General features: G+C 45.1%; 1 protein-coding gene across 6 annotated transcripts in view; it reads right to left on the bottom strand.

The window, feature by feature from the left end:
• The window catches only part of LOC146074099 (uncharacterized), a 161,466-nt gene that overhangs the window by 65,768 nt on the left and 76,127 nt on the right, over window positions 1-19,571 (bottom strand). For all 6 annotated transcript variants that reach the window (XM_083181849.1, XM_083181847.1, XM_083181851.1 and 3 more), the window contains exons 8-9: window positions 11,906-11,961; window positions 9,987-10,078 (exon numbers count right to left, since the gene is read on the bottom strand). In XM_083181849.1, coding sequence (XP_083037975.1) covers window positions 9,987-10,078; window positions 11,906-11,961 — 148 coding nt within the window. The remainder of the gene's footprint in view (window positions 1-9,986; window positions 10,079-11,905; window positions 11,962-19,571) is intronic.

The raw sequence follows: 19,571 nt of genomic DNA, 5'->3' as shown, positions 1-19,571 counted from the left end.
ATGCCAGGTAGTAGGGGGGGCAGAGCTGGGAATCCAGTGCTACGTCTGTGTAGATACCCGAAGACCGCACCCAGTCCAAGGCATAGCGTGCGAGACAAGCTAGATTGTATTGTTTAATATCGGGTAGGTTAAGACCCCCTCTGGAGGGCATTTGTGATAATTTCTTATAGCTGATTCTCGGGCGTTTTCTATGCCAGATAAAGCGCGAGATAGAAGTTTTTAGGGATGTTAAGTCCTGTTTGGTTACTAAAAGAGGGGTCATTTGTAGGACATATAATAGTTTAGGGAAGCTTGCCATTTTTACCAAGTTACATCGGCCTAACAGGTTGAGTGGTAGGTCTTGCCATAAGGTGAGTTCTGTTTGTATTTTATGCAAGATGGGGGTGATGTTGTGAGAGTACAGGTCCCGGGGGCGCGGAGTGAGACCAATGCCTAGAAAGGTTATTTTAGATGTCGCCCATTTGAAGGGGAAGACAATGTTCAGCTGGGATTTTACTTTATCAGATATGGCTAGGGCTTCAGATTTATCAAGATTGATTGAAAATCCGGCAAAGGAGGAGAAGCTTTGGATGGTGGATATTAATGTGGGAATGTCACGATTTGGGTTGGACAAAAAGATGAGCAGATCGTCTGCAAAAGCTACAACTCTCAGTTCTCTGTTGCCTATTGATATGCCAGAGTAATTTCTCAATTGGGTGATCACTCTAAGAAGAGGTTCCAGTGCCAAATTAAAGAGAAGCGGGGAGAGGGGGCATCCTTGTCTCGTACCCCTTTCCAATTGGAAAGGAGATGAGAGCATGTTATTAACCAGCACTTGTGCAGTGGGGGTATTGTATAGAGTTGAGATAAGTCTACAGAATACGTCGCCAAAGCCTTGATGTTGCAGCACTCTAGCTAGATGAGGCCAGGCTATCTTGTCAAACGCTTTTTCTGCGTCCAAATTGACAATGATGTTGCTATTGTTATCTTTCCCATGGAGGTATGTGTGTGAGATTGCGGCAAGTGCTGCTCGGATCCCCTGCACAGATTGTCTACCTTTAATAAATCCTAGTTGTGCTGATGAAATCAATCGTGTCATGTACTTCTGCAGTCTATTGGCCATGAGTTTGGTCAGGATCTTAAGATCCTGATTGAGGAGTGAGATAGGGCGGTACAAACTAGTTAGGGAGGGATCTTTGCCGGGTTTCGCAATTACGATGATTTTGGCTTCATTGAATCTAATGGGAGCTAGGCCAGTAGAGAGAATATGGTTGTATAATTTAGTCAGTGTGGGTACTAGTTCCGCGCTAAGCATTTTATAAAACTCTGGGCCATATCCATCAGGGCCAGGGCTTTTGCCATTGGGGAGCATTTTGATAGTTTCAGTGATTTCTACTTCAGTGATCGGACTATCTATATAATCTTTTTCCTCCTGGGTTAACGTTGGCAAATTGGCCCTCTATAGAAAAGAGGAACCTTCCAACTCGTCATCGGCATCAGCCTCATATAGGGTCTTGTAGTAAGACATAAATTCTTCGCATATTTCTGTAGGGCTGGTGATGATTCTGTCGGGATTATTGATGGCGCTAACCCAGGTTTTAGCCTGTTGTCCTTTGGCCAGGTTCGCCAACAGTCTACCCGATTTGTTCCCCCATCGATGGAATTTATTCTTTTGATAGTTATGTTGTGTTTGAGCTTGCTCAGTGAGGAACGTATCATAAATCCTTTTTGCTGTGATGTAAGCCTCTCTGTGGGGTGGATCGTTATGTAGCTTGTAAGCTTGATAAGCCGCTGTGAGTGAGGTGCTCAGAGCGTGTAATTGCTTTGAGAATTTTTTGCGTTTAGATTGCACATAAGATATTATGTGTCCCCTAAGGACTACTTTTGAGGCTCCCCAAAATAATGGGGGATCTTCTCCGTGGGCGGAGTTGTCGGATGTATATTCGCGCCACGCATGACGTAAGTGTAGGAGGAAGTCCTCCGACTGTGCAAGGTAGGCGGGGAATCTCCAGCTTTTGGAGAAGGATTGAGGTATTGAGAGATTAAGCGCTAGTAATATGGGTGCGTGATCAGATATTATAATGTCTTTGATGGAAGTATGAGCTGTTTTCGGGAGAAGATGTTGGGACAAAAGTAAATAGTCTATGCGTGAATGAGAGGAGTGCGGGTGCGAGAAAAAGGTGTATTCCCTATGTAAGGGGTGGTGTATTCTCCAAGGGTCGACTAGATTAAGCTGAGAGCAAAAGGCCCTGAGGAGGGTGTCATTCATGCTGGGAGCATGTAGGCTTACCTTTGACCTGTCTATGGATGGATCGATGGCCCCATTGAGGTCTCCTCCCAGGATCAGATTTGGGTTTCCCCAAGAGAGGATCTCCTGTAAAAGCACTGAATAGAAAGCTTTGTTAGAAGTATTCGGAGCGTATACATTGACCAACAAGTAATCAGTATTGTCAATTGATAATTCTACTATAATGTACCTTCCCTCCGGGTCTATTAGTTTTTTCTTACATGTGTATTGTAGATTCTTACTTAAGAGTATAGCAACTCCTCTTGTTTTGTTAGGATAGGGGGCAGAGATATATTCTCCTATCCAAGGGGCCTTAAGGGTATTTCTAGGGTCATCGGACCAGTGGGTTTCCTGGAGGAGTGCAATATGGGGTTTTAGTCGATTAAGATGGGTAATGACCTTTTTTCGCTTGATGGGGGTGTTAAGGCCTTCTACATTCCATGAAACTAAGTTATATGCTAGGATCGGAGTATTCCCTATATCTCTTTGATTCAGATGGGTGCAATTTGTGTTATCAACCTATACCTGTAAGTGGCATTGTAGTACAAGTGAAGTAAATGTTAAGGTGGGGTTTCCCTCCATCCCAGCGAGTGGGGGGGAAGACATCCCAGGGCAGGTCCCGGCTCCGGAACTAGATCAATATCTAAGGTAATAGCAAATACATGTATAGAAGGTGGTGTAAAACAATAAACAAAGCAAAAACAAAGACAAAAAACAACGAACATGAGACTTATGAGGTATATGAAAACACACACACACCGTGGCCCAGCGTGTGGGTAGATAAGAGCATTTCACATTGGCAGGTTAGATATGTTCAGGTGTCAGGGCGAGAGAAGTGGGCTTTTGCTGCGGCGGGATCTTCAAAGAAGATCGGCTTCCCGTTCTCGAAAACTCTTAGTCGGGCAGGGTAGAGCAATGAGAACTTTATCTCGTCCTCGAATAACTGCTTGCAGATAGGGGCGAACTCCCTCCGCTTAGTTGCAACCTGGTTGGAGAAGTCCTGAAAAATGAGCAGCCTCTCTCCATTATAGGTCAGGCTGGCTGTTCTTCTGTAATGGTCCAGGAGTGCTGTCTGGTCTGCAAAATTGAGGATCCGCATAATAACGGGTCTTGGGCGCCCTGATGGGTTCTTACGCTCCGGGCCAATCCTGTGCGCTCGTTCAATGGCTAGGGGGGCACTGTTTCGGGGCATGGCTAGTTGCTCAGGAATCCAATTAGAAAGGAGGTCTAATAGCTCGTGGCCCCTTACCGACTCTGGGATGCCAATCACCCTCAAGTTATTCCTACGGCTGCGATTTTCGAGATCGTCCAGCTTATCGGTCAGGGCGGCCACATCAGAGCGTTGTGATTCAATGGTCTGGTGAGCCGTGTGTAGTTCGTCCTCCAGGTTGGAGACTCTCTGATCCAGCTCATCGATTCGGCCAGAATGGTTGTTGAGTTGTGTTAATGTGGATTCAATTGCCTCTTTAATGCCAGACAGCTTTTCGTCTAGTAAGGGGCCTAGTACTGCAGCAATGTCAGTCGGTTTCATTTTGGAGGAGCGAGTAGGTACGGTTGATCGCCGTTTGCGTCTTGACCCAGAGCGAGTTGAGGAGTTTTCTTCCCGGATTTCCTTTCCTGAGCTCAAACTAGCAGGGGTCATGGAGGGGGATACTAGGAACATTTTCATAAAGGTTAATAGGTATAGTGAGCAACCAAGCGTGAGGTAGAGGCCGCAGCTCTTGCAGGATTGTTAGTGGGCCACAGTGGCGAGCCTTGTCTTTGATTACATTTTAATCACAGGCAATGCGGGTTTCCTTTAGGCTAAGTAGTAAGGACACAGTCTGCCATTCAGTCATGCAGTGGCAGGGTAATATCTAGAGGTGATGTCTCACAGTAGCCGGCATAGAGTCTGGTATTTAGCAGGTATAGGGCAAAATATGTGCCACCAGCAATGTACTTGGAATGTCCCTTTCCTTCTGCTACAGCAGAGGCATACTATCCCTGTGGCTGTATCAGGTACTGGTCAGGGAGAGTCCTTCAGCTGTTGATGAGGGCCTGGCCTGGCTTGGCCTGTCCTGGCCTGCTACAGCCCCTCCACCTAGGGGTCTGATTCGGAGCTTAGGGCAGCCTGCAGGGGGGGGGCAGCAGGTGATGGCCCAGGTGTGTCCCTCCAACAAGCAGCTCACCTCTAGGCAGTTCGGGCGAGTTTCAGGGCGTGCGTGCCTCCTGCAAGATGGCGCCCGTTCGAGTATGCCCCGTCGCGGCCTGGGCGCCGCGTCCTCCTCCTGCGTGCAGCGGGTGCCACCGAGTGTATGTGGGGTGGAGGCGGGGACGCCCCAGCCGGGTCCAGCCGTCCATCCGGGGCTCCGGTCCTCTTCGCCGCCGCTGTTCTGCCGCTCCCCCGGTCCGCGCCGGAAATCTAGTCCGCGGCTTCGGGGCTTGGTGTAGGCCGCAACCTGACGAGGCGAGCGGCCTCCAGGCGAGAGACTTCGCGGCTCTGCCGCTCACCGCCCAGGTGTTCAGCTGAAGGGGGTAAGGCTTTTTCGGGTCAGGGGGGGGGGTCTTTGGTTGCCGATGGTGAGGCACTTAGGCTGGTCGGCAGCAGGAGCTCAGCCGATACGCGTCCTGCCGCCTCCAGGCAACTCAGTTTTTAAAATAAGCCAAGAGAGAAAGAAGCAAAGCACCATACAGAAACACATTCTTAACACAGTCTAGTTCACACAACAGAGGAACTATGTAACTATTTCAGTAACTGAACTAAAGCAGGCATGGCAGGGAGGGATCCGTGGCCCCTGACATCCTTGAAGAAAGATTCAACAGGTAAGACAGACATCTCCTTTTATTCTTCGGAACACATCAGGGGCCACAGTCTAACACTAGGACATCCTAAAGCCATCCTAAGGGTGAGGACGCGCCTGTGCCGCAGCAAGTACACTCTGTTCAAAGGCCGAGTCCTCGGAGGCAAACATATCGAAGGCATAAAAGTGCAAGAACGTATTGGCGAATGACCGAGACGCCTCCTTTCAAACTTGTTCAGCTGTTGCACTGCCCCAAACAGCTCAAGACGCACCCACAGACCTAGTGGGATGAGCCCGGACTGCAGGAACTGAGAGGGAGTTTCCAAGTATGCCTGCCTGATGACAGAGTGAAGGCAGCGGGCAAAAGTCTGCTTAGTAGCAGGCCATTGCCTCTTTTGAAACCCATAGGGCACAAAGACAGAGTCCGATTTCCGGAAGGACTTAGTGCGGCGCAGGAGAAGCATCAGGCCCTCAAAAGGCAGGGACCACAATCTCCTGGTTAGCATAAAACCTTGACACCACTTTAGGGAGTAGAGAATGAAATATCAGAAACGGGGACCGATAAGAAAGAACTGACAGGTCTGACACTCCTGGCCGAAGCAATCACTGCCAACAGGAAAACGGTCTTCCAGATGAGCCAACAAATATCCCCTGACTGCAAAGGCTCAAATGGTGGGGCCTGAAGAGCAGTAAATACCACGGAAAGATCCCTACGGAACAAGATGGACAAAGCCAAAACCTGTACCTTCAAAAGAAGACAGGCGCAATCTGGCCTCCAGGCCCTTCTGTAAGGAGGACCAAATCCTGGCCATTCAATACATCAATAAGTCCTGGGATTGAATCGGTGAGCAAGACACCAGGAATAGTAAGCCCGCCAGATGCGATGGAAGCACCGGCTGAAGGTGGTTTGCGTGCCCTGAGCATGGTCGAAATTACTCTGGAGTTAAAGCTGCTGGCTCTTAACAGCCACCCCGTCAATGCCAGATGCCCCAAATCCGGGTGTAGACACAAGCCCTGAGAGAGCAGGTCGGGACGTAAACGGATCAGAGGGGCCACTGAGAGGACCTGAAGATCCAAGAACAAGATTGGTCTGGGACAAATGGGAGCCACAAGGATCAACGTGCTGAAACCCCCCCCCCCCCCTTCAACTTGCAGATCACCCTCAGGAGGAGCAAAATTGTAGGCAAGGCGTACATCAGGGCAAACAGCCACGGGGTGACAGGGTGTCCACCATGCAAGCCCCTGGGTCGAGAGTCCTGGACCTGTATAGTGTGACCTTGTGGCGCAACCCAATCAAGTCCACCTCGGGTCTGCCCCAGCATCTGGAATACTTCCCGATGAAGAACCATTCACCGGCATCCAGAGTCTGATGGCTCAGGAAGTCCGCTTCCCAATTGAGGACTCATGGGAGAAAGATCGCTGAGAGAGCAGGGATCTTCTTCTCTTACCATTGAAAGATGTAGGAGGACTCTACCATGGTAGCCCATCAGCTAGTGCCACCCTGGTGGTTGATATAAGCCACAGTCGTCGCATTATCGGACTGTACCTGAACTGGACGACCTGCGAGCCAGGATTCCGCCAAGCAAAGGGCCCTGTAGACTGCTGGGTAGCTGGCTTTCCTGTGAGTTCCATAGTCCCTGGAAGGATCACTGGCAAGTCGCTGGCCCTCCCCCTCTGGCATCCGTGGTGAGGAAAGTCCACTCGCAGTGAGATTCTGGTCCAGAAGCCACCAGGAGAGAGAGAGAGATGTACTTTCGGGGACAATGCTATCAGCTGTGACCGGAAGTTGGTGTAGGATCCTGACCACTTGGTGGATTTTTAGAAGTCCTTTGGAGAACTTGTGAAAAATCAGAGTTTGGTGGACAACGCAGTAAGGTTAGGGCGTAGCCTCAGGAGATGACATCCCGAACCCATGCGTCTGGCGTGGAGGACAGCCAGACATCTGAAAACCCCAACAGGCTGCCTGCCACCTTGGGATCCCCCAAATGGAGGCCCTCCCAGTCACGCAGAGGATTTGACCTCTTGCTTGAGGTCAGGGCGCTTGGTGGCCCAAGGACGCTTGCCCTTGGGTTTGGAGGACCTGGCAAACTGGGGTTGCGTCCTAGAAAAAGAATGACCCCTAGCTCTGTTGTTTCAGAGCGGAAGGTAGGAAAGCTTCCTTGGAAGCTGCTATTGGAGCTTCTATTTTTATCTAGTTTGGACCCAAACAGAATGGAACCCTCTAAGGCAGGGGTGGCCAAACCGGTCCTCGAGATCTACCAACGGTCCACAATACCTAGCTGCTGCACAGTTGTAGTCATTACTAACTGTCACATTTTAAAACATGCTGCATTCATTCCTACTATAGATCCACAGGTTGCCTGGAAAACATGCACCATTGGTAGATCTTGAAGACAGGTTTGGCCACTCCTGCTTTAAGGGAAGCGCCTCTTAGGCTTTCTTAGAGTCAGGGTCTGCCTTCCAAGAGTGCAGCCAAAAAGATCGCTTGCCGTGACTGCTGAAGCAGACACTCCAGAGGTCACGGTGGTCACATCAATAGCGCCTTGCCTAAATAGAGGGTGGCTTGATGTACCTTCTCAATAGTAGAAGGTTCTCTGCTGGCATACCCGTGGATGTGTCAGCCACTAGAGTAGTTGCCCATTCAACCATGGCCTTAGCCACCAAGGCTGATGCCAGAGTAGGTCTAGGGGCTGAGAGGAAAAGCTTTCCCTGACTGGAGCCCTGTGCTTATCGGGTTTACCCTGTAAAGTGTTTTACAAGCTCTGAACAGAGGCAGATAATGCACTCACCCACAGCGGTTCCAACGCCAGGGGCCCAATCCAGTTAGGGGCGAGGATGGCATCACAGGCAGCTGGTGCGGTGCAGAAGAGAGCTGATCTACTAGCTGCGCCATCTCCTGAGCGCCATCACCTAAGCGACATTGCCCAAGCTAACTCCTGAGAGGAGGCTGAAGCTGCGGGCGTTGCCTGCGCAGCATAGCAGCTTGCGCATAAGCCGTGCTGTACATAGTCCTTGGGGGACAGGCCAGTGTTACAGGATGTGAAGGACAGCAGTGCTGGGGCCCCTATCTTACTGGATTTACCCCAAGATGACATGACCAGGCTTTGCATACGCTTAAATAGTGAATAGAGAGGCAGCTATCAAGGTTAAGCTGACACAGTATATTGCTGACAGGCAGTTATAGTGTCAATGCAGTACACAATACACAGCAAGCATGCAAGGCATACAATGCAAAGAAAACTATTTTGGCACTCAGCTCCTTAAACAGCTATGGCTAATTCAATCACACTATGTAACCTGTGTCCTGTGAGGAGAGGTACAGGGAAGACAACATACAGATAGTGGTAGATGCTCAAATTAGTTCAGTAAAACTTTTCAGGTGCATGCAAGACTAGCCCAAGCTCTCTGGCGGTGAAGCAGTGGATCATCCGGCGGCTTGGAAGCTCTCTGAGTCCTGGCCGCATGTAACGGAGGGCGGGAAGGAAGGATCAGTGTTGTGAACTGCTGTGGGATGTTCCGCCTACTGTCCCCAGGGGGAGGGGCTGTGTGAGGAGAGCCCACACCCCCTGCTGCAAATGGCCACCAGGGAATCCTACCTCATGCAGCGCCGATACAGCAGTAGGGATCCAGCGCACTAATACCGCTTTCAGACCACACTCTAGACCCGGGTTATTACCGTGTCCTTGTGGCCCCAACATGGGTCGAGGTGTGGTCTGAAAGGGCCACCTTGGGTCGAGCAACACGGGAGTTCAACCCTGGTAATGAACACGGCTCTGACCCGTGTCAAGTGCAGTGTGAACGGGTGCCTGGGTCGAGTGACCCGGGCCCGTTCACAGTATGGAGGAGGCAGCACTGTCAGCTCCAAGTGCTGCCTCCTCCCAAGCCCAAAGTGACGCGCCGTCGCTCGGCTCCGCCCATTGTGGCTTATTGCCGGGTCGGACATGGAGCTTTCAGACCACAAATGCCGTGCTGCTCTGGGGATTGGACCAGTGTCCTATTCCAGGGTGCGTCCCGGCATTTGCGGTCTGAAAACGGTATCAGTCTCCCTGGAGGTCCAGCAGGAGCGGGTGGCGTAGCAGCCATCCGCTTGCTCTCACAGCCCGGTTGCCCCAAACGTCGGGCTGCTCAGCTGCATCTAGCCCCCATCGCACTTGCTTTCTTCTGAGAGCGTCTTACCTATCTGAGGTGTCCCAGGTCAGGCCAGCGGATGTGGTGTTCCAGTGCCGGGGATGGCTGTGGTCACATACCAATGCATTCGCCGGGCCCGGGTGATGGAGCAGCAGCATTGGTGTCGAATAAAGCCCCTGCGCTGCTGCTCGGTCACTGACCACAGTGAAAAACAAAATGTTAAAAAAAAATGAAAGCTGCATATAGCAGCCCCTTGCTATGGTGCATGTGGCTCCTGCACCGACAAAACGGAGTTGCCTGGCCTGGAGGCGGGGTAGAAGAGGGGAGGATCCTAGTCTGCCTGGGGGCAGAAGAAGTTTAACCTAATGGAAGGAAGCTTCTCTCCTACTCCAACTACCCAGCGTTAGCCTGTTGCCCCTGACGTGTCCCGAAGAATAAATCTGTCTACAGATTGAGAGATCAGTTGTATTCAGATAGTGTCATTATATCTATTTAATCCAGGCAGTCTCCTGGCACATCACATTGTGACTAAAATCTATTTTCAGCAGAATAAAGACTGCACGACTAGCAGTGTCACATGCGACCTGGCGCACCATGTTTGGTGCGACTGCAGCAAAGATTTGCTAGGAAACATGATTAGCATATGAAGGTGCATAATTGAAAGCCAATCTTAATAGTTTATCTCCAAAAAAGTGATGTGTGTAATTATGTATTTAAAAAATAATCATAACTGGTTTATATACACCAAGATACAGTCACATAATTCATATACTAGCACAAGTACAGTATGCATTCCCAATGGTGGGAAGTACCTCTATTGTTGGCAATGCTTCAGGTAATAGACTGGACCTTTCTCTTGTAGCTGTAGTTTTGCCATTCCTTTTCATTTTACATAATGGTTTGCCTGGGTTCATAGTAAAAAAAAAAAAAATTTGAAAGGATGTCTCAATTATGGAAATATATATTCCAGTAAATACATTTAATGATGCATTTCAGATTGAAATGTACATACAATTTAATATTATGACATTAAGCCAGATGAAACTTGATTATTTTTGGTGCTTTACATTGCACAGAAATGTTTCCAGCGCATGGAAACCGATGCCATGTCATTGGAAGTTAGTGCCACTGTGGCTGTAGTGCCTGTTGTCAAGAAAATCCCCCCCCCCCCCCCCCCTGGTACTTTACTGCAGTGGTCTTCGACCACTGTGCTCAAGGCACACCAACAGATTTTAGGACTATCAAGACATAGGCACGGGTGAATTCATTTTTACATCAGTCAGCTTTATTATACCATCCGTGAATAAGCAGGATAGCCATAAAACCTGAACTGTTGGTGTGCCTGGAGGTTAAGGACCACTGCTGTACTGTACTTATAGACAGAACTTAGTCTATTGGTTAATGCAAGTTTAAATAGCTTACCTGACAGTTTACCTGCACCAGTGTAAGTTCCTGCTTCAGTAGTCACCTAAGGTCTTGTGGCAAAATCATACCCCGTTCACATTGCAACTAATTACCGGATACAAGCTGGTTTGACCCGGTAATTAGTGCAATGTGAAAGGGGTTAACGTGTCCCGTAAACGGGTAGCAACAAGGCAATACGAGCCGGTAAAAAAGTTCTTACTGATTCGTTGCCGTGTTGCTTGGTGATGTGAATGGGTTACCGGGTCGAGCGACTTGTTTCCTATTCATACTACGGATGAGGCAGCGCTGCCTCCTCCCCCGCCTCCGATGACATGCTGACTCTCCACCGCGAACCTGCAACCAAAGTGCAGTTTCTTTTGCGGGACTGAACCCTTCAAAGTCCCAGTGCTAACATGCATTTTGCGATTTGAAAACAGTATCATTGTTGCAGAACAGGGTTACTATGTATGAGCCTCCGTTATTGTAAAGAAGAGAAGTGCAAATCATGTGTGCTGATATCATATCTCCCACATGTATAAACCTTGGCAGTGCATGTTGCCCCTACGTGCCCCTGTCTAGATCAATGCTGCTAACTACAAGACAACGGGACAGGGTAACGGCTGTCGGGACGGACCGACAGTTGTGACCCGGGACTGAATACCGCCCTTAAAGTCGGGCCTGTTCTGTCGATCTGCCTCTTCAACTCTGTCTGGGCAACACCGCACTGAATAGGTGCCTGCCGCTAATTCCCCCATCGGATATAGCAGCGGGGATTAAATACCCCCCTAAATCAACATTTGATATCCATTTTTTTAGGTGCCTAAAAAAAGGTATACATTACTACCACACAGAAAAATTCAGCATGTTCCGCATACATAATTGACACAAGAAACCATGAAATTTGATGATTGGTTGCTGCTCTACCACTAAAGATGGACTACAAATACCGAACTTAAATTCTTGTTTGTGCTTCATCGTCAGCCGCAGCGCCTTGGAAGGACAAGCAAGCCCGCATTGGATCCGTGAGCAGCATTTGCCTGGTATAAATTTGATGCCATGTGGTAACCAGCCCACAGCGTATATTTTATCGGTACAAGCAATTGTCTTGTTTTATCTTGGATCATTGTTACTGTTGGGTCCAATAAAAATATCCTTTTAATGCACCATGAAGCGCCCTCTGTCACCTTCATATATATATATCTATATATATATATATCTATATATATATATATATATATATATATATATATATATATATATATATATATATATATATATATATATATCTGGGAGACATATTAGAATCTGCAACCAATATTTATGGTACCTGATACTAGAGTGGACACAAGGTGCTTCTCAGAATTTTGCTGTGGTGTCTGGTGACTGAAAATAAAGAAAAATACTTTAAGCATTAGTTTTCCCTCAATTACTATGAAGCTTCTGATAACAAATCTCACTTATTTTAACACATTTTACAGATAAGGTTAAGTTGAAAGTAAAGAGATACATTTAAGTAAAGTCATTGAATTTCCTGTGTGACCAGTGACATTTGTGCACAGATGAACAATGCATTAATCCCAGGCAATCAGATTGTGTAATATAATCCGGAGGGCCGGAGCTAGCAGGAATCGGTACATCTGTCAGAACAGATTTAGGTCTACAGTCATTAGGTCGACCCCGGAAGGTCGACTGACCCCAAGGTCGACAGGGTTAAAGGTCGACGTGCGTCAAGGATGACATGACATGACTTAAGGTCGACATGGGCAAAGGTCGACATGGGTTTAGGTCAACAGTCATTAGGTCGACATGAGTTTTCACTGGTTTTTTTTTTACCCGAATGTCGACACAGTCGACATGGACACAGTTGGAGGTGAACCGCAGCCCCTCGCAATGCTTCAGGCACGGTGCCTCGCTACGCTCGGCACACTTTTTTATTCTCCCACCACACCCTAGTGAATGGTAGGGCATGAAATACCACCTGTCGGCACATGTCGGCTCAAAAAACAGTGAAAAACTCATGTCGACCTAATGACTGTCGACCTTAAGTCATGTCGTCCTTGACCCATGTTGACCTTGGGGCCAGTTGACCTTCCGGGTCGACCTAATGACAGTCGACCTAAGTCTCTTCTGACAGATGACCGTTTCCCAGCTAGAACTAGGCAGATTTAGGCATTTGACTATGGGCGGTGGCCACTAGAGGGCGGCACTGCACACTCATGGTGAATGCTTAGTTTCATTCTCCTTTAGCTTGAGCTCCTCCTCTTCTTACTAAAGATACGTGGAGCAGGGATCTTACAGCAACCAAAAGAAAAAAGAAAAGTGTACCAGCGCTGGCTGAAAACTATATAAAAATAATATTAGATAGAGCGGTATCCTTTACAAAATTTATTTGTCAATAAAATATGCTAAAATAGCTGTGCCATTGATATATTAGGTATGCTTTTGTGTAAAAAAGGGGGTTACAATAAAAATAGCAATAGCACAATATGACATTCCATAAGTATCACAATGAATGAATTAAACGGGCATTTGATATATATTACCACACGGATGTCGCAGATGGTAGTCCCATAAAGCAGCAGGTAGCCAGGTGGCCAAAAACAGTCCCAAAACACAGAGTCCAATGGTGGAATTAGGTGCCTCTGGTGGGAAGGATGGTGAACCTGGAGGATGATTGAATTTTCCTAGTCGCTGCCTCGGATGATGAGTCCGGATGGGATGGTGCAAATTGCACAAGGCGTGGGTCCGCTGTGGTCTTGAATAGGCCCGGTGGGGTGATGCAATGTGGATATGTCCAATAATATAGGGCTCAACGCGTTTCCCTGGGTCAAACACCCAGCTTCTTCAGGAGCAAGTATGCATGTGTCACCATGCTAGGCTGTATAAATACCCTGGTAGTGATTACCCAATTAGGTGCAGCTGTACAGGTGAAGTAAATGTTAGGATACCGTTCCTTAAAAAAATAAATAAAATTACCTCAAACCAGAAGGCAGATATAATAGAGTAATTGTAAAGAGGTGAATAGTAGTAATAATAGTAGGAAAAAGTGGTTTTTAAACCATTTATTCTGCATTTCCATCCGTGTCACGTGACTTGTAATGGTCACGTGACCCGGAAGTCACATGGAAATACAAGTAGTCTGATTTGGCTTATATATATATATCTCTCATAGAATGAGACAGATCATGAGAGTTTAGCTCGCTCTCAGTTTGAAAAACGAGTGGGTAGGAATAAGTACAAGGATATAGGCTTTGGGATAGCTTTTTCGTTATAGTGTGTGATCATATGTACATATAGGGCCAATCAGAGGGAGTCACATGGTCGGTGTCACGTGACCCGGAAATCACACAGAAATACACATTTGTCTAATTTCAACAATAGATACCTCTCGTGCTAGTGAGGTATACTGTGGAGTATAAGCTCGCTCTATATTTGAGAAACGAGTGGGTAGGTATGGATACAGGGATGTATAAACACTGAGATAACTTTTTCTTTCAGATTTGCGATCACATGTGCGTCTCCGGCCAATCAGAGAGGGTGATGTGATCAGTGACATAGCTGGTCACGTAGGTGAATTGTCACTGTTTACAGCATCTTCTAGGTGGGCGGATGTTACTATATTGGGAGCCAATCAGTCCCCGCAGTATATCCGGTTGTCATGGCACCACGATGTTTGATGTTAGGTGCCAGTCACGTGTGTAATCACGTGGGTTGTCAGCCAATTATGTAGTGATCATGTTTAACAGAGTGTCACACCAATATTAATCGCTGCAATGGTTTAATGTGTCATATGAGGATAATGGTTATTATTACAATGTATAGTATAATAATATAAGTTTCAATCTCATAATATGGCAGGAGCTTGATGATGACAAAGTATAGAGACTTGTTTAGTGCTGCAGTATGCAGTGTTTATATATTTTATATTGTTATCATGTAGCATCCATAGTTAGTGTGACCAGGTGTAGTAATTTCAAGTATCCATACGGCCCCTGTCCAGTCATCTCAATATGAGAGGGTCAGGGGCACTATATGGATATCTGTCATATAGCCACCAAAAAGGTACATAATGAAAAGGGGATATCGATAGGAAATTTGTTGTTAATATCAATATTGAATAAACATTAAGAAAATGAATTGGATAAATATAAAGAAGAGAGATGGACTGAGGGGGATAAATGGATAAATGGAAAAAAATAATGGTAATGGTATTGATTAATTCTAAAATGATCGGTATTATTGTATGATTGAGTTTAGTTCCATGCTTTCGTTTAGGCCATCGGGGTGTATTGAGTTAAATTTCAGCATCCAGTATACTTCTCGTTTGCATAGTTTATTGAATCTGTCACCTCCTCTCTGAGTACGTTCTATTTGTTCAAGGCCCACTATTGTCAGGGATGACGGATCATGATTATGTTCTTTTGAGAAGTGTCTGGATACACTATGTAGATTATTTTGATTTATTATGTTCCTTCTGTGTTCCATGAATCGGACATGAAGGGGCCTAATTGTGCGTCCGATGTATGGAAGATTACAGTCACATTTTAATAGGTAAATTATATAATTAGAATTGCAATTCATGAATGATTTTATATTATATTGTTCTTCCATGGCAGGTAATGTAATCGTGTTGATTCTTCTCGGGATATGTTGGCACATTGTGCAGCGATTTTTGCCGCATTTAAAAAAACCTTTTGGTTTTTGTGTCAGCCAACTGGTTCCCTTTGTTTCAATAGCTGTTTTATGGGAGATATTTAGATGACTCGGAGCTAGTATTGTTTTGAGAGACCTATTTTTTCTATATACAACCCTGGGACATTCTGGGAGAATTTGGCCAAGGATTTTGTCCTGTTTGAGTATCCGATAATTTTGGGCTATAATCTTCTTTATTGTGGGAGCCTGATTATTATATTTACAAATGAAGGTAATGTCTTCGTTGTGGTTAGAATGTTTTGTTTTGGGATCTTTTTTGATGAGTAAGTCCTGTCTGTTCATTTTTTGTACTTCATCAAGAGCAGAGTCTATTAGTGTTTTAGGATAACCTCTATTTATGAATGACTGTTTTAAATCTGTAGCTTGGTCCTGGAAAGTACTATTATTGGTGCAATTGCGTTTAAGGCGCATAAATTGACTTTTTGGAATGTTTCTTTTCCATGGTGGATGATGTGCGCTGGTAAAGTGAAGGTATGAATTAGTATTAACCGGTTTTATGTAGTTCTGAGATATTATGTGGTCTGTATTAGATTGAAGCGTCAAATCCAGAAAATTGATAGAGTGAGTATCATAGGTATGGGTGAATGTTAAATTATATTGATTATTATTAATGTGAGTGACGAATTGAGTGGCAGAGTGAAGGTCCCCATCCCAAATAATAAAGAGATCGTCTATGTAACGGCCATAGAAGACCAGGCTCGCACCCCAGCCACCGCCCCACACATGGGTGTCCTCGACCTCTCCCATGTATAGGTTGGCATAGCTGGGTGCGAACCTGGTCCCCATGGCCGTCCCATTCACCTGAAGAAAAAATTGATCGGAAAACAGAAAATAATTGTGAGTGAGTATGAATTTGATTGAATCAATTATAAATGACCTATGTTTGCAGCTGAGGTCAACATCTGTCCTTGAAAGTCTTCTTTCTATTACTTTGCAGCCTAAGTCGTGCGGGATGTTGGTATACAGAGCACTGACGTCTAGGGTCATAAATGCATAGGTAGGTTTCCAAGCTATATTTTGGATTTTCGTTAGGAAATCGGTGGTATCTTTGATGTGTGACCTCAGCTGCAAGACATATGGTTGTAAAAAGTGATCAACATAAAAGGAAAGGTTAGAGGTGAGGGAATTGATACCAGAAATAATAGGACGTCCAGGTGGTGAGGTGAGTGACTTGTGTATTTTAGGGAGAAAGTAGAAGGTGGGGGTAGTGGGAAATTTGGAAAATAAAAAAGTGAATTCTTCTCTGGATATGACATCTTCCTGTAGTGCTGTGGTTAAAAGGGATTTGAGGTCAGCTTGGTAGGTGGTAGTGGGGTCATGTAAGATGATGTTATAATATTCTTGATCTTTGAGCTGTTTATCAGCTTCTTTGATATAGTCTAATTTATTCATGACCACCACTCCACCTCCCTTGTCTGCCTCCTTTATTATTAATTCTTTATTTTCAGTGAAATGTTTGAGCGCTATTTTTTCTTGTTTTGTTAAATTTGAAGTAGGGGAGTGTTTATTGGAGTTGGAGCAGAGCTCCTTAAAATCTTCCAAGGTAATCTTATAAAAAGATTCAATGCTGCTACTTTTTGCTGATATTGGAAAAAATTCCGATTTGTTTTTGAAGATATTATGTGATGTCTGAAGGTCAAAGATTTTTTTATAAGATTGAGTGTTATCAGTATTATTGGTCTCCCAAAGATCTTCTAGTATTGTCAGCAATGCATTGTCAGTAGAGTCAAGGATGATTGGAATAGATGTTTCATTTGTGTTATCCAAATGTTTTTTGGCGAAAAATCGTTTGCGACACAACGTGCGGATATATCTGTTGAGATCAACAAATAGATCGAAGATATTTGGGCCTGATGTGGGGGAAAATTTCAATCCCTTGGCAAGTACTGACAATTCATTGCTGTTCAGTTGTTTATCAGATAGATTATAGACATATTTTTTGGCATTTTCTGAGATCTTATTTTTATTAGATGTTATCTGTGATTTCTTTTGTATGAGTTTACCTCCTCGTCTTCCTCGGGGCTTGGTTCTCTTCTTCTTTTTGGGGTCTCTCTTTGTTGATAGGCTGGTGTGTTCCAGCGGGTGTTTTTTGGTCTTGCTCGTAAAAAATGTTGGTGTGATTCATCACTTTTGTTAGTTAAGGGTTTCTCTCTAAATGAATTGTCTCTTCTCTCTTCTATTATATTGATTCCATTGGATAGATGATCCAATGGTTGATATCTGTTTGTTAAAGGAATCCTATAATTATCATTAGTATTAATGTTTTTTTGTTGTTGTTGTTTAGATTGGTCTCTATTATAGGACGGAATACGTCCTCTTCTGGGGTATTGTTGTGTGTTGGGATTAGTATTTTTCCTGTTTCTAGAATACGATCTGTTCTTTGAGTGTGATCTATTTTTAGTTCGAAAAGATCTAACCTGGTTATTTGCATAATCATATGCGTCTCTCTGAAACTTTTTCTGTTTGGTCATCAGGGTTTCTTTCTCGTATTTTATAACTCTCTCGTTTATTATCCTATCCTTTTCATTAAATCCATCCTCATTTTTGTGTGTATCCATGGATTTTTTTAAAAGTTCAATTTCTTTTTCTATAGCATAAACTTTATCCATTCTGTATCTGACAATTAGTTTCATGAGTGACAGTGAGCATGTGTCAAGCAATTGGTCCCATTCCTTTTGATACGTAGTATCCTCCTGAAAAATGGAGGGTTTGAACAGTCTCAATCCTCTTGGGACCATTTGCTTGTCAATATACTGTTGTAGATTATTGCTATCAAGCCAATTGCGGGTCTCCGCTTTAAGGAGATCCTCTAATTTGTAAAAGTCTCTCTGCCACTCAGATTTGTCGGGTGCAGAATTAATTGCATTACTATCAGAAAATTGTGACATATAGGTCTGCCTTCTGGTTTGACGTTCTGAAAAGTTGGTAAAACAGCTCATAGTTGCTGCACTGATCGTATATGACAAAGAGAAAAAATACAACAGTTGGGTGATCAGTGCGCTACTAACTGCAGCTGGTACTGAGACTTGTCAGGTCTCGAGGTAAATAAAGAGAAAAAAGAAAAGTGTACCAGCGCTGGCTGAAAACTATATAAAAATAATATTAGATAGAGCGGTATCCTTTACAAAATTTATTTGTCAATAAAATATGCTAAAATAGCTGTACCATTGATATATTAGGTATGCTTTTGTGTAAAACAGGGGGTTACAATAAAAATAGCAATAGCACAATATGACATTCCATAAGTATCACAATTAATGAATTAAACGGGCATTTGATATATATTACCACACGGATGTCGCAGATGGTAGTCCCATAAAGCAGCAGGTAGCCAGGTGGCCAAAAACAGTCCCAAAACACAGAGTCCAATGGTGGAATTAGGTGCCTCTGGTGGGAAGGATGGTGAACCTGGAGGATGATTGAATTTTCCTAGTCGCTGCCTCGGATGATGAGTCCGGATGGGATGGTGCAAATTGCACAAGGCGTGGGTCCGCTGTGGTCTTGAATAGGCCCGGTGGGGTGATGCAATGTGGATATGTCCAATAATATAGGGCTCAACGCGTTTCCCTGGGTCAAACACCCAGCTTCTTCAGGAGCAAGTATGCATGTGTCACCATGCTAGGCTGTATAAATACCCTGGTAGTGATTACCCAATTAGGTGCAGCTGTACAGGTGAAGTAAATGTTAGGATACCGTTCCTTAAAAAAAAAAAAAAAATGACCTCAAACCAGAAGGCAGATATAATAGAGTAATTGTAAAGAGGTGAATAGTAGTAATAATAGTAGGAAAAAGTGGTTTTTAAACCATTTATTCTGCATTTCCATCCGTGTCACGTGACTTGTAATGGTCACGTGACCCGGAAGTCACATGGAAATACAAGTAGTCTGATTTGGCTTATATATATATACTGTATATCTCTCATAGAATGAGACAGATCATGAGAGTTTAGCTCGCTCTCAGTTTGAAAAACGAGTGGGTAGGAATAAGTACAAGGATATAGGCTTTGGGATAGCTTTTTCGTTATAGTGTGTGATCATATGTACATATAGGGCCAATCAGAGGGAGTCACATGGTCGGTGTCACGTGACCCGGAAATCACACAGAAATACACATTTGTCTAATTTCAACAATAGATACCTCTCGTGCTAGTGAGGTATACTGTGGAGTATAAGCTCGCTCTATATTTGAGAAACGAGTGGGTAGGTATGGATACAGGGATGTATAAACACTGAGATAACTTTTTCTTTCAGATTTGCGATCACATGTGCGTCTCCGGCCAA

This window comes from Crinia signifera, chromosome 4 (assembly GCF_055691185.1).
Source record: "Crinia signifera chromosome 4, ASM5569118v1, whole genome shotgun sequence".
Taxonomy (NCBI): domain Eukaryota; kingdom Metazoa; phylum Chordata; class Amphibia; order Anura; family Myobatrachidae; genus Crinia; species Crinia signifera.
This window is presented reverse-complemented; position numbering and strand designations above follow the sequence as displayed.